This window comes from Cetorhinus maximus, chromosome 18 (assembly GCF_964194155.1).
Source record: "Cetorhinus maximus chromosome 18, sCetMax3.hap1.1, whole genome shotgun sequence".
Taxonomy (NCBI): domain Eukaryota; kingdom Metazoa; phylum Chordata; class Chondrichthyes; order Lamniformes; family Cetorhinidae; genus Cetorhinus; species Cetorhinus maximus.
Window position 1 is genome coordinate 74,490,221 of NC_135896.1, and position 21,831 is coordinate 74,512,051.

The window sequence follows — 21,831 nt, forward strand, 5'->3', positions numbered from 1 at the left end:
TGCGTCCTCCATGGAGAGAGTGGCGACTCTCGTGGAGAGGCTCCTCCAGGAGACCCATCAGGGCTTCCTGGGGATGTGCTCGGACCAGCAAGCCCTCACATCGGCATTGACCTCAGATGGTCAGTGCCAGTGTGGGAGATGGTCTGGGCACCAAGTTTCCCAGCTCAGTGCCCATCCATCCACGGTGAGCAGGGAGGTCTGAAGCGACCTCACGTCGGTGCAGCAGCTGCCTGTCATCTCTGCGGGCACCTCTCAGGGCGCTCCAGATGAGGGCGGCAACTCCTCCACCCCTCTCCCAATGACCATTGCATCTGATGAGGCTGTGACGACTGGGGAGATGCCAGCTGTGGAACTGGAAGATCCCTCCCAGGCGGGCCCAGCACAGGCTCCACAGGCCAGAGGACGGCCAACAGGACAGCAGGGTCAGCAGGCTGGCTCAGATACCACTCCGAGCAATGGGGCAGCGCCAAGACGTAGCACCCGTAAACATAAGCATAAGGCACCTTCGGCACAACACAGGTTTATCACTGGTGCTCTTGTGTTGGCCTGAGATGAGGTCTTTATGATTTGCTTTGAATTGGAACGCCCTTGTCATTTTGTTTCATTAAGTTTCTTTGCCTGTGATATTAAATTCAGACATGTGACCATGGCTGAGGGTGCCTCTTTTCTTTTCCATGTGTATGGTTTCCAAAAATGTTAGAGTGCTTTGTGGGACATTCAGCTTTATTATCAAGACCCTTAGTTACTGTTCCTAACCTGGAGAATTTGGCACATAGGTATCGAGTATAGAGCCTACAACTCAGGCTTGTCCTGGAGGCCCACCTGTGCTGTGCTAGCTGAATATTTGTTGGATTAAAGCCTCCCGAGCGTCCCTGTCTCCCGGGTCAGCGTCTACTCCCTCAGCATTTCTTCCTCAGGCTCACTGCTGGACATATCATGTGCAGCCGCAGACACTGCGTCGACGTCTTCATCGTCCACAGCATCCCCCCTTTCCAGCGCAGATTGTGGAGAGTGCAGCATGCAACCACCACCACCGAGACACGATCTGGGGGGTACTGGAGTGCACCCCCTGAGCGGTCCAGGCATCGGAAGCGCATCTTGAGAAGACCGATGGCTCTCTCCACCACAGCCCTTGTGGAGCTGTGGCTCCTACTGTAGCGCTGCTCAGCCTCTGTTCTTGGATAGCGGAGAGGTGTCATGAGCCACCTTCTGAGGGGATAGCTCTTGTGACCCAGCAGCCATCCATCCAGCCAGGCTGGAGCACTGAAGAGACCCGGCACCTGGGAGTGTCTGAGGATGTAGGTGTCGCGGGAGCTGCCCGGGTACCTTGCACAGACTTGTACAATCAGCATCCTGTGATCACACACTATCTGCACGTTCATGGAGTGGAAGCCCTTCCTGTTGATGAAGGCACCAGGCTCACCTGCTGGGCCTTGATGGCCACGTGTGTGCAGTCTATAGCACCCTGGACGCGGGGGAACCCAGCAATGGCCGTGAAGCCTCTGGCTCGCTGTGTCTGGCTGGCCTGGTCCCAACAGAAGTGGATGAAAGTCAATTCACACCTAAACAGAGCATCTGTAACCTGCTTGACACAAGTGTGGACAACTGATTGGGAGACACCACAAAGATCATCCACTGACCCTTGGAAGGAGCCAGAGACATAGAAGTTGAGGGCAGCTGTGACCTTTAGAGCCACTGGCATGGGGTGTCCACCCACACAGTTAGCGGAGATCTCAGGTCCAATCATCTGACAGATATAGTTGACTGTCTCCTTTGAGAGACAGAGCCTCCTTCGGCACTGCATCTCAGACATATTGAAGTAGCTGCTTCGCTGCCTGTATACCCTGGCAGCAGGATAGTGGCATCTTCTGCGGCCCCTTCCACCTTGGGTTACCACTTGGCTCTGCGCCCCTTGTGCCTGCGCCTGTCCTCCCAAAGTTGGCTCCCTAGGAGGCTGAATGTGCCTCCTCCCACTTCTAGCCCTCCCTTCCTCCTCAGTGGAAGTGTCTCCAGTGGAGAGTTCAGTTCCCATTCCCAGGCTATTGAAAGGCTTCCAGAAACATGCAGGCCCAAAAAAGATTCCTCACTGCAGAGTGCTGACCTGAGGGTTAAGAGTCCAGACAAAGCAGCTGGTGTGCGTTTTGAAGTATCGCAGATCACACAGGCAAGTTTCAAAAACTTTGAAAAATCACTACTTGAGAGAGCACACTTGTGACCCCACTGAGCCCTCTTATTGTGCCTGTGGATGAGGTTTATACAAATGTGTCCTACCTGCCTGCCCGTTGTGCCCGTGCGCCGACCCACAGGTTTCACAGGTGCCAAAAAATTGGCGTCAATTGGTGAGTCAAGGGCCTTAAGTGGCCTGTTAATTAATGGCGGGTGCGTGACGGACATCATCGCGCGCCCGCCCAACGAAATATCACGATGCCGCGCAGTGACGTCGGGACGCTCGCTTGACATCATGCATCATTTTATGCACAGACCTGCGGGGCTCGCCCCCCACACGCCAATGGGAAAATTCTGCCCATAAAATTCTGAGGGGGCTTGACAGGTTGGATGCTGAGAGGATGTTTCCCCTCGTGGGAGAATCTAGAACTAGCAGGCAGAGTTTAAAAATAAAGGTTCTCCCATTTAAGACTGAGATGAGGAGGAATTTCTTCTCTGAGGGTCATTTGTCTTTGGAATTCTGTTCTCCAGCGGGCAGTGGAGTGTGGGTCATTAAATATAGTCATGGCTGAGCTAGACAGGTTTTTGATCTACAAGGGAGTTAAGGATATGGGGTGTTATGGACAGGGGAGAGATGGTAGGATCGTTCCCCCCTTTTCCACCTCTCGACTAACTGTAACAAGATGTCTTTTAAAGAAGTGTTTTAACCCTTCAAGTGCTGTGACTCTCAAGAACAGACACAAGATAATTTTTCTTGTATATTAAAAAAAATTTGTTTCTCAACACCCGAATGTAATCGCAATAGCACCCACTCACACAACACACACACATACAAGACACACACATACAAGAAAAGGTGATTACAAAAGAGACAGCATGCACTTAGGATTTAAAGAGTTGAAAAAAATCACTATACTATTGTCTTTTGAGATAGAAGCTGGAAATGTTGCAGACCTGATGATTTATTTTTGGTTCACTGAAGAGAATGGAGGTTAGAATTTTATGGCAATGAATTCATAGTGGCTTATTCCTTGCATCAGTAGGTTTCTGGCCTGTCTCCAGTCAAAGTGTAGTTGAGCCCCTTTAAATCCAGCCACCTGGATTTACACTAAAACTTTGCACTTTTATATTAACACCTTTGGTGTTATGTTATCTCCCACTGTTTTTGTCGACCATGGCTGGTTTATTTGGTAAGTAGAACTCTTTCCCCTTAGGACTATATACTGGTCCTATACTAAGTGAAATTTTTTTGAACATCTGCTTATCTGTAGTTTTACATGGTCACAGTTTTAATCAATTTACAGTTGTCAACCTGTCTGTCTCATCCCAATAAAACTTAGCCACACCAAAATCCAGTACTGCACTGAAGTGTGCTCAAACCCCATTCTCCACACACACAGACACACAGAGGCGGGGATTTTCTGGTCCTGCCATGACAGGACCTGCCATGGGGGTTGTGTCGGGCCAGCCAAAACTCCATTGACTTTCACTGGGACCAGAAAATCCCAGCCACAGTTTCAATTCAATATATTAAATATTATTTATGCTGTCAAGCCAGACATGGATTTTGAATGGGCTTCAGAATTTAGGAAGGTATTTTCAATTAAATGAATGCCAATATGGGAGTAAATATGAAACTGTCTCAATTGAAGGTTGTGGCCAAGAATTTAAAAAAATATAAAGAGTAGAATTACGCAATTATCCACTGTGTTTTATTTTTCTATCTCCCTTCAACTTAAAGATCCGGGTCAGGATATTTCAGATGGCAGGGTTTCCTGCCCTGCCATCTGAAGAATCGGCAGGAAACACATTCCTGCCGACTCCAAGTGCCCGGCAGCCATATCACATTCGAATGAGCATCAATTGGCTGCAAGCGGGACTTCCGCCCCTCACACAGGAGGAAGTCCAGCCTTAGAAAGCTGCCGATCAATCCTCTCTAGTCCCTGCAGCGACAGAAACTGCGGTGGACAGAAGAGTAAATTCAGGAAGATGACAGAGCCTAACTCTCGGGACTGGATGAAAAGAGTAGTTTTTGGGGTCTCAGGGTGGGGAGGATAGGGAAGGCCTGGGGGTTGGATAGTGAAAATTGGGGTGTCGGGAGGCAGGGCTGGGAGGGGAGGGAGGTCCAGTGGCCACCGGATCTCAAGGGGAGGACCTTAAGGGCGCCCGAAGTTAGAAGGGGGCTTCTGATGGAGGCGCCCACCCCCTTCACTCCCGAGGCCTAAACCCCATCATTTTTGGGCTTCCCCCCACCGGAAAATCCTCCCACCAGCCTAAAAATTGAAGCTAGGTGGGAAACGGCGCTTTAGTGGTCAATTGGGGCAAGAGCAGCCTGAGGCATCGCCTGCGCCAGCATAAAATTGCGGAGAAGTCGGGGCAGGCGAAAACCCAGCAGAAGTCCAGAAAATCCTATTTCACACTCTCCCCCTCTACCCTCCACCCTCCCCATTCCTAAAAACTTGCTGGTGGGGGAGAGTGAAATTTAGGCCTATGAAACTAAAGCGAACTCAGTTGTCAGAGATTAGATTCTGTCAACAGAAGCACATGACTGAGTCCTTGAGATGCCAGCTGTGGCTCAGCGGTAGCATAAACTCTATGACACTGTCACTTCGTGTCAGAAAGTTGTGGGTTCAAGCTGCACTCCAGAGACTTGAGCACAAAATCCAGACTGAGGGAGTACTGCATTTTCAGAGATGAAATCTTTCAGTTGAAATGTTAAAATGAGGTCCCGCCAGCCCTGTTAGATTGACATAAAAGCTGACGTGCACTATTTCAAAGAAGAGCAAGGGAGTTCTCTCCAATGCCCTGCCAATATTTATCACTCATTAACTCATTCCTGGTTATGGGAGCTTGCCATGCACATGTTTGCTCTCACATTTCCTACATTACAACAGTGATAGTGCAGTAAGGGTACAGTACTATAGTGGGTAGGATAGGGATTGAAAACCCAGAGGCCTGAGCTAATGATCAGGAGACATGAGTTCAGATCCTACCATGGCAGCTGAGGGAACTTAGATTCTGTTAATTAAATAAATCTGGAATAAAAAGCTAGTGTTAGTAATGGTGACCATGAACATCCTGAGGTCACGAAAGACTCTGTATAAATACAAGTGTGTCACAATGTCTTCACTGTTTATTTCAGAAATGGAAGTTGAAGGGATCAGCCATCCAGCACCTCATAACTGGCGCTTGCCTGGACAGCCAAGCAGCCAAGACCAATGGCAATCGGGTGGGGACCACAACTTGTCGCCCTGAGCTCAACAGCCAACAGTGGGAGCGGTTACAGGTTACGTGACACCGGAAGCCATGCGTCTCCTACCCCCACTAAACGTGCATGGACTTGGAAGAAGAGAAGGGGGTTTTTAAATGTGTGTAAATACATTTCCACTTCGGACCTAAGATTTTAAAATGTCGGAAAACTACAGCACTAGCTGGCTGAACAGCAACTGAGAAGAAATGACTGGACAGGGATCTCAACACAGCTCAGTGCAGATCCTGCTGGAGTTATCTAAAAGAAACATCATGCACAAATGGACTGCATACCATTCTTTCTCTGTAGTTGCCATGTACTACAGCAGCATTTTGCTTCTCCCCTTCCAAAGTATAACTTTACTGTCATTGGTTAGCTCAATCACTCACTTACCTTTAGAGAGCGGTTAATTATTCCGAACACAGATAAATCTGATGTCACAACTAGGGTTGCCAAGTCTGTTTGCACCTTTCCCATGAGTTTATCACATGACCTACTGCCACCAACAGCCCAGCCCCCAAGTCACCCAATACATTCGCCCTGATGGTGCCCTGCCTTCCCACACCAATTGGAAAGCAAAAAGATCCTTCATTACCTCATTGGCAGTTAAGAATTGTCCAGTCAAATGGCTATTCATGCCACCTCCCCGCCCCCATCTCTGATATCACTAATAAATGAAACTTCAAAGAAAATGAAAAATGTACACTTTTTTTAATGCCCCAATGATTTTTACAAGTATAGAAAATTTACAGCATAGGAGACCATTCAGCCCATCATATCTGTGCAGGATGAAAAAGAGCTATCCAGCCTAATCCTATTTTACATCTTGAATTGTAGCCCTGTAGGTTATGGCATTTCAAGTCCCTATTGTCTTGTTTTTTGTTTTAATGATGCACACAGGCCGTCAACATTGTAGCTGAGCTAACTTTATTGATTCACATTTTCCTGACATGAACACATATCTGCAAGGACAGGGGGCCTTCTCCAGCTCTGTGTCATTATCACCCCTTGGATAGTTTTCAGGACTTTCAGGCTTTGTCTGATTATCTGTTGCTTCACTGGTGCATTCTGGTTTTTGATCTTCAGTTACACTTTCTGGTTCAGAGCAGGGTTGCGTTTCATTTGTTTTCTGTAAGAATTTCTGGTTTCTCCAGTACTGTTGTCTGTTTGAAGTCTGCACTATGTAAGACTTTGGTTCTCCTGTGATTCCTGTGACAACAGCAGGATTCCAGATCCCTTCATGCTGAATCCTCACTGTCTCTCCCATGTTCAGGTCAGGCAGAGGTCAGGCACCTCGATCAAAGTACTGTTTTTGCTTCTGCTGTCTCAGTTTGAGCAGGTCCTGCACGCTGCAGCTCACTGGCTGTGGAAATAACAGTTGGGACACAGTTGGAAGATTAGTTCTTAGTTTTCTCCCCATCAGGAGCTGTGCTGGAGATGATCCAATGCTCTCTATTGGAGTATTCCTGAAATCCAGCAGAGCCAGGTAGGGGACTCTTCCTTCCCCCTTTGCCTTTTTCAGCAGGTGTTTTAAGATCTGCATTTAATTCCGGATATTCCGGTATTGTGGATATTTGGGACTTGACGTAGTGTGGCAAAACTCCCAGTCCTGTGCAAATTTGCGAAACTCAGTGCCTGAGAATTGTGGACTATTACCTGAGATGAGCACTTCAGGTATGCCGTGGGGAGCAAAAATTGATTTGAAATGATTAATTACAGTGATACTCTTACCATCATTTCTCAACAGCACAGACTCAAAAAACTTCGAGTAATAATCTACAGCTAGTAGGTACTCACTGTTGTCAAGTGTGAACAAGTCCACTCCAATTTTCTGCCAGGGCCTCTCTGGAACACTGTGTGGTTGAAGTGATTCTTTTTGTTGCAACTTACTGTACTTTTGGCGCATTGCACACGCATTCACCACTTCCCCAATTTGTGCTCCCATTCCAGGCCAATAAATTACATGTCAAGCTCTTCCATGTTTCTATGCCAAGGTGACGTTCATATATATGCTGCAGCATTTCTTTCTTCAGTATTGCAGGAATTATGATCTTTTCTCCCTCAAAGTATTCCTTCTGGTACATGGAGTTCCTCACGAAAGTTCCAGTACTCTTGTACAGCAGAAGGGGCTCTGGTCCGATGTGTGGGCAGCCAGTTTCCACAATCGGCTGCAGCTTTTTCAGGGTGGCATCCTTGACAGGGCCCTCAACCGTGTCCAGCCCATCTCCCGTGCATCCGCCCTCATGCCTTCTCCTCCCTCCCAGAAACATGATAGGGTCCCCCTTGTCCTCACTTATCACCCCACCAGCCTCCGCATTCAAAGGATCATCCTCCGCCATTTCCGCCAACTCCAGCATGATGCCACCACCAAACACATCTTCCCTTCATCCCCCCTGGCGGTATTCCGTAGGGATCGTTCCCTCCGGGACACCCTGGTTCACTCCACCATCACCCCCTACTCCTCAACCCCCACCTATGGCACCTTCCCATGCCCACGCAGAAGATGCAACACCTGCCCCTTCACTTCCTCTCTCCTCACCGTCCAAGGGCCCAAACACTCCTTTCAAATGCATTTCACTTGCATTTCCCCTAACTTAGTCTACTGCATTCGTTGCTCCCAATGCAGTCTCCTCTGCATTGGAGAGACCAAACGCAAACTGGGCGACTGCTTTGCAGAACACCTGCGGTCTGTCCGCAAGAAACACCCAAACCTCCCTGTCGCTTGCCATTTTAACACTCCACCCTGCTCACTTGCCCACATGTCTGTCCTTGGCTTGCTGCATTGTTCCAGTGAAGCCCAACGCAAACTGGAGGAACAGCACCTCATCTTCCGACTAGGCACTTTACAGCCTTCCGGACTGAATATTGAATTCAACAACTTTAGATCTTGAACTCCCTCCCCCATCCCCACCCCCTTTCCGTTTCTTCCCCCTTCCTTTTGTTTTTTTCCAATAATTTATATAGATTTTTCTTTTCCCACCTATTTCCATTATTTTTAAATCTGTAATGCCCTGTCAGTCTTTTCACCCCACCCCTACTAGAGCTGTACTTTGAGTGTCCTGCCATCCATTCTTAATTAGCATATTCTCTTAGATAATATCACCACCTTTTACACCTCTTTGTTCTTTTGTCTGTGACATCTTTTGATTATCTGCTCCTATCACTGCTTGCTTGTCCCTACAACCACCTCCCCCCCAACTTCTCTCCCTCCACCCCCCCACCTCCTAAACCAGCTTATATTTCACCCCTCTCCTAACTTTACTCAGTTCTGCTGAAGTGTCATGAGGACTCGAAACGTCAACTCTTTTCTTCTCCGCCGATGTTGCCAGACCTGCTGAGTTTTTCCAGGTAATTCTGTTTTTGTTTTGGATTTCCAGCATCCGCAGTAGTTTTTTAGTTTTTTGTTCGTACCTTGCTCACTTCCCCGATCTTATCCAGTTTGGTTACAGCCATAGTAAGTTCTTTGTCAGCATGTGAACCTGTGCGTCTGTTTCTTTATCCTCTTCCTCCATGATGGGTAGGTATGCATGTGACAGAGTGTCTGCGATGTACATTTCCTTGCCTGGTTTGTATTTAACTCTGACCTGGTACTTCTGCAGATGCATTAGTAATCTTTGGATTCTAGATGTTGCACAGTTCAGGGGCTTTTTAAGTATAGCTTCCAAAGGCTTATGATCAGACCTTACCTCCATGTCTTTGCCGTAGACAAACTGGTGAAAGCGTTCTCGGCCAAACACAATTGCTAGCATTTATTTTTCTATTTGGGCACACCGCTACTGTGTTTCAGTCATTGCCTTCGAAGCGTATGCCACTGGTGCCTCATTTTGCAAGAGGACAGTTCCCAGGCCAGTCTCTGAAGCATCCACTGAGATCCTGACCGACTGATTGACATTGTAATACTTTAACTCTGGTGCCTGGGTCAGTGTTCTCTTCAGACTGGTCAAAGCTTCCTGGTGACTTTGTTCCCAGTGCCATTCCACATCATGTTGTAGAAGTTCTTTGAGAGGTGCTGTCAGGTCTGACATGTTCGGAATGAATTTCCCAAGATAGGTCACCATTCCCAAAAACCTCTCCAAGTCTTTCTTACATACTGGGAGTAGCATGTTCATGACTGCTTCGATTTTACTCGGGTCCAGCTTCAGTCCCTCACATGACCCACGTGCTTGATTTCATGAAGACCTATTTTGTACTTTTCCTTCTTCAACTTGAGGATCCTTTCTCTAGCTCTGGCCAGCACCTGCCTCAGTCTGTGGTCGTGCTCTTCTTGTGAAGCTCCCCAGACAAGCACATTGTCAATATAGGTTTCCTCGCCCTCTAATCCTTCAAATAGCCACTTCACTGTTCTGTGGAACACCGCCAGAGCTGAATTACTACCAAAAGGTAAGCGTAAAAACCCGTATCGCCCATATGATGTGTTGAAGGTACAGAGATAGGAGCTGAGTTCATCCAGCTTGACCTGCCAGAAGCCCAAACTCGCATCCTAGACTGAATAATATTTAGCATCAGCTAAATCTCTTCTACTGTGGACAGCTGGTAATGCTCTCTTTGTACTGCCTGGTTCAGGTCTCTGGGATCCAGACAAATTCACAGATTCCCATCTGATTTTTCTACAATTACAACCCACTTTGTCGGTTTTTCAATTTTCTTGATGATGTGAAGTTTCTCCATTCTGTCCAACTCTGCTTTCAGTCGGTCTCTCAGCATTACTGGTATTTTCTTGGGCGGGTGTATTTTGGGTGTCACAGTTTCGTCAATCTTGATGGTGTGTTTCCTTTTAGGCAGCCAATCCCTTGGAACACATCTTTACACTCGCTCAGGATGTCATCAGTGATGACAATCATTATTCCCTTGATTAGCTTCAGATTTTTACAAACTGATTCCAAGAATGGGTTTTGCATCAGTTTTCACCACTATGAATGGAAGTGCTTGAGACTGTTTTCTGTAGTTCACTTTAAGTGTGCACTTGTCTTCTACAGCAACTTTTTTACCTCTATAAGTAGACAGCTTCACTTATGTTTTAGTTAGCTGTTTTTCTTTGTTTATCTTACGATACGGTGTCTGTGTCATCATCTGCAATTGTGTCCACTTTCTTCAATTTACACATTTTAGCAAAGTGATTTAGTTTATCACAGTTCTTACACTGCTTTCCATAGGCTGGACAACTTCATGGTAAATGCTCTGTTCTGCATTGGCTGCATTTAAATGTCTTAATAGCAGTTTTGTTTTTTTTACGTTCAGACTATCTATTTGTTCTTTCCCGGGGCTGTTTCCGTTTAACTGCACCTAACTGCTTGACAGTATGCGGCTTATCATCTTCTGTCATCTGTTTAATCTGGCAGTTCGGTCTCTGCCGCTCTGCAGATATTTATTGCTTTCTTCAGCCGTTCTCTCAGTGTTATTTGCAATCCTGCAAATTATCCTATCTCGGATGAGTGATTCTTCGAGCTCTCCAAATTCACACAATTTAGCAAGTTTTCTCAGCTCAGTTACGTACTGACTAATGTTGTCACTGCCTTGCGTGCATGTAAAAAATCTGTATCTTTCACACGTGATGTTTTTCTTAGGGATGCAGTAGGCTTCGAATTTTTCCATTATTTCTTTCAAGTCATTTCGTTTCTCATCATTTTCAAATGTGAATGTGTTATAGACTTCGAGGGCTTCTCCCCCTGCTACATGAAGAAAGATAGAATACCTGAGGGTCTTTTTTATCACTGCCCGTTGCTGTGAGGTACAGCGCAAATCGCTGCTGGAACCTCCTCCAGTTTTCGGTGAGATTTCCCTCCAAACTGAGCTCTGTTGGTGGTTTCAGAATCTCCACTGTTGCATTTAGTTTACTTCTGACACCATGTCTTGTTTTACGTTTCAATGATGCACACAGGCTGTCAACATTGTAGCTGAGCTAACTTTATTAATACACATTTTCCTAACCTGAACACATATCTGCAGTGACTGAATTCTATCAAGACAGGTTCCAACATGTGCTATCTGACCTTTAACTCCCAGGTCAGGTGACCCCCTATCTTGTACAGAGTACTGTATAGTATCTAATACTGGAGTCCACCACCACAGGCATGGCACCTGTCCAAGTATTTTTTTTAATGCAATGAGGGCATCTGCGTCCATCATTCTTTCAAGCAGAGTTCCAGACCCCGCCATCCTTTGGGTGAAAAAAAAATTAACTTCCCACTAATCCTTCTGCCAATTACTTTAAATTTAAGATGCCTGATTATTAACCTCTCTGCAGAGGGAAATAGGTTCTTTCACTCTATCTAAGCCCCTGATATATCTATAAACTCACTTAAATGCCCCCTCAGATTCCCCTGTTCCAAAGTGAACAACCCTAACCTATCTATTCTTCATCGTTAAAATTCTCAATTTCTGGCAACAGCCATGTAAATCTCCTCTGCACTCCTTCTTGTAATGTGGTGACCAGAACTGTACGCAGTACCCTAGCTGTGGCTTAACTAGTGTTTTATATAATTCTGGCCTTATATTCTTCCCTGCCCTTATATTCTAGATCTTGCTCAATAAAGGAAAGTATTCTATATGTCTTCTCAATCACCTTAACTATCTGTATTGCTATCGTGAGGGACACACTCCAAGTCTCTCTGTTCCTCAACAATTCTCGGTATCCTACCATTTATTGTATATTCCCTTGCCTTGTCTGTCCTCTCCAAATACATGATCTCCTAATTCTCCACACTGAATTCCATTTTCCACGTAGCTCATCCATTGATATCTTCCTATAGTCTTCACCTTTACGTAGAATATGCAGCACTGAACAGCCCAAGCACACCCTTAGGCTCCACTTAAGCCCTCTTCCATCCTTCCTTATCGAATTATTAACATAATCCAATATTCCCTTCTCCCCCATAGGCTTCCCCAGCTTCCCTTTAAATGCATCTATAATGTTCCCACTGTGGTAGAGAGTTCCTCATTCTCACCGCTCTGGTAAAGAAGTTTCTTCTGAATTCCCTATTTGATTTTTTGGTGACTATCTTGTATTGATGGCTCTTTGTTTTACTTTCCCCACACATGGAAACCACTCTCTGTATCTAAACTGGTGAAAGGTTTTGATTATGTAAAGACCTCTATTAGGTCACCTCTCAGCCTCATCTTTTCAAGAGTAAAAGACAGTTTTTGCACCCTCTCCAGTGCTTCTATATTCTTTCTATAATATACAGTACATAGTACACCAAGTTTAATATAACTTAACCAATTTTCAATTTTATCCCTCCCTACCATTAACCACACGGCCAATTTTTGAATCACCTGCAAACTTCTTAGTTCTAAATCATGGATATAAACAACAACCAGTATTAAGTCCTGCAGTGCCCCACTGGAAACAATCTTCCAGTCATAAAGACACCAGTCGACAATTACCCTTTGCGTCCCGCCACTGAGCTAATTTTGGGTCCACTTTCTCTTAAATCCCATGAGCTTCTCATTTTCTGATCAGTCTGCCATCTGAGACCTTGCCAAAAGCATGTACCCTATGTCAAGCTCTGCTACCCTCACTAATGCTCGTTTTTAACACCTTTAAAAAATTCAGTCAAGTTAGTCAAATATGACCTTCCCTCAACAAATCCATGCTGACTGTCCTTGATTAATCTGTGGCCTTTTAAATAATGATTTATACTGACATTCAGAATGTTTTCCAATAATTTGCCCACCACTGAGGTTAGGCTAACCGGCCTGTGATTACTGTGGCTATCCCTTCCTACATTTTTAAATAATGGTACAACATCCGGCACCACACCTATAGACAGATGATTGGAAAACGATTATCATAGCCTCCACTGTTTTTTCCCTTGCTTCATTTAGCAGCCTGGGATACATTTCATCCAGGCCTGGGAATTTATTTTCTTCAAAAGATGCTAAACTTGAATATTTCCCCTCTCCTTACATTTATTCCATCTGATATTTCACACTCCTCCACCTTAACTACATCCCTCTCTTTTGCAAAGAGACAAAGTATTCATTAAGAACCATGTCTTCAGCCTCCACACGCATGTTACCTTTGCAGTCTCTAAGTGGCCCTACTTTCCTTAGCCTCTTGCGCTTTATGTATGTCTAAAACATCTTTGAGTTTTCTTTGGGCTGAATTTTCATTCCCAGAGTCAGGAAAATTCCAACTCAGCAAACTCAACTCGGGAGAAAGTGCCCCAAACATTCAGATTTTAGTTCCGGTGGTGGGAAGGTGGATGTTAATGGGAACAGGGCCTGCTAGCCCCAGAAAGAACTTGGAGGTAGCCACAGGGCTGCTGGGTGTTGAGGCCGGCTGTGTGACAGGCCAACCTCAGTGCTCCAGGATGTCGTCCCAGCTGTAAAAAATACAATAAAACCAGAAACAGCCCACTAGTCTCATCCCTCACTTCCCCTCACATAGTCCCCACACTGCATCCATACCAACTTATGCCATCTTATGCCCCTCACCTATCTCATGAACCCTCTCATGCCCTCCATGCTGACTTATGCCCCTCCACCCCAAGGACTTGTTATAGCCCCTATGCCAACTTAGTGCCAACATATGTTAATCTCTGCCCTCCTAGACACCAGCTTTTGTCCTTACACCCTCCATGCCAACTCACCCAGCATCCACCATGCGCAGACCTCAGGAGCCATTCTGAGATGAAATAAAATAAAGCATCTATTGATAACTTCACTATTTAAAACAGAACTCTAATTGATAACCCATTCAATACATTTAAATTCCTTCAAGTATTTAATCCCTTATGTAAAATGAAAAAGCCTCACTTCAAAAACTTGGAGCTGTCAATCAAACTGAATTTACAAGCCCCCCACTGTGATAATGATAGGTTGTTGAATTAGTCATGCAGCACTAATCCTATCATGATAACCCTCAGTGAAATTGCAAGTAGTCACAGAAGGCTTTTTTAAAAAATAGAGCTTACATATTTAAATGCCTTGACAGCTTGAAAGATCCAATGAGTTTATCCCCTTACACACATTTATGTTTGCTTTTAACAATCCCAAGGGGCACTTGACTGCTCCTAAAGGACGCCCTACCTTTCCCAAAGGAGTCTGTGTATCTATCCAAAAGTGTCCCTTACCTCTCCAAATGACTCCAGAAGCTTTAGACCTCTTGCTCAAATGTCTAAAGCCCAGGAGTCGTGGTTTACACATGGCACTAATGAAAATTGGATCTGTCTGAAGGCAGCTGAACTTTTACACGTGCAGCTGCCTCCCTGAACCACGAATGTGCAAACTAAAACCCACCCCTGTTCCCCTGCTGGCAAAAATTGTGCGTGCCGGCTTCAGAGGCAGGACTTCCGGAATCAGGGCTCGACTCCATTTTGGCTAAGTCAGAGACCTCTTCCATGCCAGCGAAAATTCAGGCCCTTATTTTTACCTGCCAATATTTTTTCATACCTTCCCTTTGCTTTCCTAATTTCTTTTTTAATTTCACCCTTGCAATTTCTACACTCCCCTAGGTTTTCAGCAATATTGAGCTCTCAGCATCTGACATAAGCTTCCATTTTTTGCTTTATCCTGCCCTATTTGATAAGAATTGTTTGTACTTACCATGTTTGACTGGGGTTTATTTGAATACCTCGCTTGGTATGAACTACAGGTGTACTCGTACAACATTAAAGACCGGCTTAACCAAAACTCCAACTACAAGGTCATCCACTGGGGATGTGTTTGTAGAGTTTGTAAGACCATGGTCGCCTATGCCACTCAGCATGGCACTTAGACAATGACGACCCTATTTGACATCTGGAGTGTCAGTCTAGATTTGTGAGTCCCACCCTTTTTAGTGGGAATATATTTGTTCTGAACCCTCTTTATCTCATCCTTGAATGCCTCCCACTGCTCTGACACTGATTTAACTTCAAGTAGCTGTTTCCATTCCACTTTCTCCCCAGCTTAGTAAAATAGGCCTTTCCCCAAATTAAAAGTTTTACTCTTGGTCTATCTTTATCCTTTTCCATAACTATGCTAAATCTAACTGAATTATGATCACTAGTACCAAAATATTCTCCCACTGATTCCTTTCAACCTGCCCAGATTCATTCCCTAAAACTGCCCCCTCTAGTTGGGTTTGCTATGTACCAGTTAAAAAAAGTTCTCCTGAATGCATTTTAAGAATTCTGCACCTTATACTAATTCAGTCTTACATTAATCTATTGCAGTTAACAGTAAGGTGGTGGAAATTCCCACCACCTTTGCGTTTCTGCACTTCTCAGCAATTTGCCTTCAGATTTGCTCTTCTATCTCCCTCTGACTGTTTAGGGATCTATAGTACACTCCCAGCAGTGTGATTGCCCCTTCTTTTGTTCCTTAGTCCAACCTATATGGTCTCATTTGATCTTTCCAGCATTCCCTCCTTACAGCTGCAATTCTTTCTTACAACACTTTTTTCTATCCCCCTCTCTATCCCACCTGAAAACTCTGTAACCAGGAATGTTGAGCAGCCATTCCTGCCTTTCTTAAGGCATGGTTCATCAATAATGAATCATATCATACTTCCATGTGTCCATCTGTGCCCTCAGCTCATCTGCCTTATTCACTAGGCTCCTTGCTCCTTTGTTGTCTATTGTTTGCATCGCATTCCCTTACCAAGCTAGTTTGAACCCTTCCCAACAACACTAGCAAAACCCCCTGCAAGAAGATTGCTCTCAGTTCTGTTAAGGGGCAACCCATCTGCCTTGTAAAGGTCCTACCTCCCCAAAACAGATTCCAATTCCCCTGAAATCTATAGCCCTCCCTTTAGCAACATCTCTTCAGCCACACATTCAGCTGCTTTATCCTCTAATTCAGAACTCAATAGCATGTGGCACTGGGAGTAATCTAGAGATTACTACTTTTGAGGTTTTTAAAGTTTTTCCTAGCTTCCTAACATTTGCCTTCAGGACCTCATCCCTCTTTCTACCTATGTCATTGGTACTGATATGAACAGCACCCTCCAAACCCGCAAGCTCTACCATCTAGAAGGACAAGGGCATTAGACGCAATGAAACACCACCTGCAAGTTCCCTTCAAAGCCACACACCATCCTGACTTGGAACCATAATGCCATTCCTTCACGGTTCAAAATCCTGGAACTCCCCCACCTAACAGCACTGTGGGTGTACCTACACCACATGGACTGCAGCGGTTCAAAAAGGCAGCTCACCACCACCTTCGCATGGGCAATTACAAATGGCAATAAATGCTGGCCTAGCCAGCAATGTGCACATCATGTGAATGAATAGATTTTTTTTAAAGTTCCCTTTTGAAAGTTACAATTAAATCTGTTTCCACAGCCTTTTCTAACAGTGCATTCCAGATCTGTACTAGGCAAGGCATTCTGCTGAAATCATGAAAGTGATTAATCACCTTGTCAACATTGAAGTAAGTTTGAAACAAGAATATTAAAGGTTTGGGTAGGTTGTTTCAAGAAGCAATTTTACTGTCAATATTTTCCCTCCCTTTTGCTGCTTCAGATAGATTTTGTTCAGCAATTTGCTGCTGCTATTTGTTGTTTGACATGAAAGGAAACAATTCAGAATTAAAGACAAAAGCAAAATACGGCAGATGCTGGAAATCTGAAACAAAAACAGAAAATGCTGGAAAAACTCAACAGGTCTAACAGCATCTGTGGAGAGAAATAAAAACAGGGTTAACGTTACGAGTCCTTATGACTTCTTCAGAGCTAAAGAGAAGTAAAAATGTAATGAAATTTATACTGTTTAAGGTGAGTGGAGCAGGTGAAATTGGATGGAAGGCCAGTGATAGGTGGAGGCAAAGGAGAGATTGCCAGATATCATGGACAAAAGGGTGTTAATGATAGTGGTTTTGGCTAAAGGAGGTGCTGATGGTGGTATTAAGGTCAGAAAGCAGAATGTGATAAAAGCAGGACAAGGGTAAGCACTCTGGAAAGAACATGAACAAGCGACAGATGGCCCTTGTGGGGGTGGGGTCGGGGGAGGAAGTTGGAACTCAAGTTGTTGAACTGAAAATTGAGTTCAACAACTTCAGACCATGAATTCTCTCCTCTATCCTCACCCCCTCTTTTATCCTCTTTTTTCAACATTCATTTTCATTTTAAAATTTTTATTTTGTCATTTTTTACTTTTTATGCACTTATTTTTTATTCCATTTTTATTCATTGTTTTATCCCCACCTTTTATCCTATTTTCAATCTCCCCCCTCCCACCCTACTCCCACAAGGGCCATCTGTCGCTTGTTCATTTTGTTCTTTCCAGAGTGCTTACCTTGTCCTGCTATTATCACATTCTGCTTTCCGACCTTAATGCCGCCATCAGCACCTCCTTTAGCCAGTACCACTATCATTAACACCCTTTTGTCCATGGCATCTCTGGCAATCTCTCCTTTGCCCCCACCTATCACTGGCCTTCTATTCAGCTTCACCTGCTCCAGCCCCATTTAACAGTACAAATTTCATTACATTTTTACTTCTCTTTAGCTCTGAAGAGTCATAAGGACTCAAAACGTTAACCCTGTTTCTTTTTTCTCCCCACAAATGTTGTTAGACGTGCTGAATTTTCTGAATACAGTATTTTCTGTCTTAATTCAAAATTAAACTAGGAATTTAATTCCCCCAGCCAAAATTGAAGGAATTTCCACAGAATCGGAAACTCCAAGACTTCACTTGAGTTCAAGACTCCCTCCTGACAGTGTTAGCAAGCAAACTAAACCAAATTTGTTTTGTAGTATAAAAATCATACAATATCACCATTGCTTCAGTGTCATTGGGTCAAAGTCCTGGCACTCCCTAACACCACTCTGGATGTACCTACACCATATGGACTGCTGCAGCTCAAGAAGCTGGCTCACCACTACCTCTTGCGCATTTAGGTATTGACAATAAATGCTGCCATCGCTAGTGACGTCTACATCCTGAGATCGAATAAAGAAATGTAGGAAGTTGTGTATGTGTCTTACTGAAATTTAGTTCCTCCAATCCCATGTGGGACAATGGGCAGCATGACTCTGCCACTGGCTCCAGTCCATCTTTCACTCCAGCCCAGGCGGTATCCCACTCTTGAGGTCCTCCTTAAAAGTGCTTCATCAGGTCTTCTTTGGCTGGCCCCAACTTCTTCTTCCGTTTCGTGGTGTTCATTCGACTGCCACATCCGAGAGGTGAAATGCATGTCCTCAGTGTCTCTGCATCATGATGTCCCACAGGCACCACTGACCAGTCCTCTGTGGCCCTTCTTCATTGGTGATGCTGTCTGTCCATGTGATGCCCAGGATCTTACATAGGCAAAAGACGTCCAACTTACATTACACTTTTGTTGTTTTCTTCCATGTCTCGCTGGCATAGGTTGGACATGTAGTCATAGCTTCATGGCTGGATTGATGATTTTGAATGCTCAGGCCATTTTGGACAAGCATATTATACATTTGCCTTTCCAAAAAGCACTTTTCTCAAGAAAGAGCCTTGCTAAGCCTTCCTTCTACTAAACTGAAGCACACAAAATTGAACCAGTCATGTTTATCATAGATATGGGCAATCTGTTATCCATGCTCCAAGCAGACAGGGATATCCAGCCATGCAAACTTCCCTCAGTGAAAACTTGTATTTATACATCTTACACAACCTTAGGAGGTCCCAAAATTCTAAATGTTTGCTCAGGTACTGGACAGTGGCGCAACCATAGCTGGGATCCCAATGAGTGGGGATCCCCACCGTACCAATGCATCCTGCTGCTCCAAAATGCTTCTACAGCATCAGATACTTTGCTCCAGGCAGACTATTGAAGAAAAATAGAATCCCTCCTCTCCCAATGTATTGCAAGCAGTGTTTATCTAATTTGAGCTATTCAAAAGTAAATCTAATTTGATCCAGGACAAATATCTATTTGGAAGAAGGAAGTGGGAATATGCCAATGGATATCAGCAAGGAAATTGGGATCACTTTTTCCTGAGACAGTTTCTTCAGATCTCAAACTAGAAACAGAACCACAAATCTTTAAAAAAAAAATCAAAAGGATTTTTAAATGACTTTGCGGGTCTATAAGGCCCAACAGCATGAGGGAGCTGAACTTAATTACAAACAGATTAAATAGAATCATTAAACCACCCCAGATAATTAGTATGTTTTTAAAAATTGATTCTCAAATGTGAGCATCACTGTCAAGGCCAGCAATTATTGCCAATCCCTGTCATTGAGAAGGCGGTGGTGAAATGCAGTCTATGTAGTGTAGGTCATCCATAGTGCCATGGGGGAGAGATTTCCAAGGTTTTGACCCAGTGATGATAAAGGAACAGCGATATATGTCCAAGTCATGATGGTGTACGATCTAGAGCGGACCTTAGAGGGGGTGGTGCTCCCATGTGTCGGCAGTCCTCGTTCTTCTAGGTGGTAGAGGTCAGGGGTTTGGGCGGTGCTGCTGAAGAAGCCTTGGTGAGTTGCTGCAATGCATCCTGTAGAAAGTAAATGGTAGCTGTTCACAACCAGCATCGCAATAGGGGCACCGTGCCCAGTGATCCCACTCACGATCATCTTTCAGACTACTCTTGGGGGGCCTAAACTGCAAGGCTGTGATGCTTCCCATGGTCGAGTGACTCACAGCCACACAGTTTAGGCACAACTTAAGTAACAGGTGAGGTATCAGCAGGCACTTCTATCACAAGAACCAACCCAGCATGGGCTTACAACTGGGAGCGTCAGGCTGGGGTGGAAAAAGGGAAAAAACAAAATTCAATCATATTAATACATTTTAATTTAACCTGACATTATTGCTCATTATTTCAGAACCAGTTTTCCAATAATCAGGTTATCAACAGTCAATGCTTGTGTAAATTAAACTTCATTAAATATAGAACCCAAACGATTGATGCACCACATTATTTTATTTGAAACTAGTCTTCAATCTTCCAACAGGACATGCACATCATGTTTTGTTGGCCAGCCTCCAGATACGTTCATACAATCACAAAACTGCCTCACTTGGAGCTTCTAAAGCAAGGGCTTTTAAGTCTTAATCTTTTAAGACTTGGACTTTACAGAGTAGCTCATTACATGAATTGGAGCCTGGCAGCAGGAAAACACATGTCACTGTGACTCATTCATTCCAGATAATATTTCAACTCAAGCCTTTAGATTTAGAATCACTGCACAGAGGAGGCCATTTGGACCATTATGTCTATGCTGGCTCTTTGAAAGAGCTACTCCCCTGCTCCTTCCCCATAATATTGAAAAATTTTCCTTTTCAAGTAGTTATCCAATCTCCTTTGAAATGTACTAGCGTATTTGCTTCCACCACCTTTTCAGGCAGCACATTCCAGACCACAACAACTCGTAAAAGAAAATTCATGTCCTCTGGTTTTTTGGCAATTATCTTAAATGTGTGTCTCCTGGTTACTGACTCTCCTGCCAGTTTTTCATCTACTTGATCAAAACTCCTCACAAAAGTGTTGATAAATATGAAGCAGCTTTGCTTACCACTCAAAATGGATCGTCAAGCAATCCAGATTAATGTAGAGTGCCACGTCAGTTAATTCAGATGGCAATTTAGTGTGGAACAGGGGGAGAATCTGGTTAATTCTGATAACTTCAATTATTTAGAAAAGCTGACAGAGTTGAGATTGGAAAGTATACAGAACAAGCTATTCCTCCTGGTACAATTATTTTTTGCTAATTACACAGCCAGCATTAGCTCCGTGGTAGCACTCTTGCCTTTGAAATGGTAGATTATGGGGATCTAGACCCACTCCAGATACACGAAACTAGAGGCGCACATAATCCAGGCTGACACTCTGCTGTAGTGTTGGGGGAGTCCTCCACAGTCACTGAGGCCTCATCTGTTCTCTCAGTTGGATGTAAAAGATCCCATGGCACTAAACAAAGAGCAGGGAAGTTCTCACTAGTATCTTGCTCAATATTTATCCCTTAAGCAACATTTAAAAAAAGATTTTCTGGTCATTATCACATTGCTGCTTGTGGGAGCTACTGGTGCACAAATTGGCTGCTGTGTTTCCTACATTATAACAGTGACTATACTTCAGAACTACCTCATTGTCTGTGGTGTTTCGCGATGCCCTGAGATTGTGGAAGGTGCTCTATAAATGCAAATCTTTTTACCTTACCTGTTTTTGTGAGCAAACATTGCACAGGGATAGATGATGTAGAGTTCCAATATGCTTTCCAGTTTCCAATCCAATCTAGACCGATGAGTGAAGCATTTATGAGGTTTAAGGCTCCTAGTTAAGGAATGTTTGAGCAGTTTTGACTGTTCCCAGTAGACACAAAACTGGCCCATAACTCAATAAAAAACAAAATGGCCTTTCCAATCAAATATGTCATAATAACTACTGTGGGAAACAAGCTCAGTGCACCATTCTGAGGTCCAGACACACTATTCAAAGCATAGAAGCATTATTATGTACTTAGTGAATCAACATGGATTTGCTTAATGCTGTTAACAGGTGCCAAGAAAATG

The 21,831-nt window shown here is 44.4% G+C and overlaps 1 protein-coding gene across 2 annotated transcripts in view; it reads left to right on the forward strand.

Annotated features, from left to right (window-relative positions):
- galnt16 (UDP-N-acetyl-alpha-D-galactosamine:polypeptide N-acetylgalactosaminyltransferase 16) overlaps positions 1–21,831 on the forward strand; it is a 195,788-nt gene that overhangs the window by 157,040 nt on the left and 16,917 nt on the right. The window contains exon 15 of one of the 2 annotated variants that reach the window (XM_078562983.1): positions 5,309–7,602. The exons of the other annotated variant lie outside the window; for it this stretch is intronic. Within the exon in view, the coding sequence (XP_078419109.1) occupies positions 5,309–5,461 (153 nt within the window). The 3' untranslated portion in view covers positions 5,462–7,602. Of the gene's footprint in view, positions 1–5,308; positions 7,603–21,831 lie in introns of those variants that run through there. 2 annotated transcript variants of the gene reach the window in all.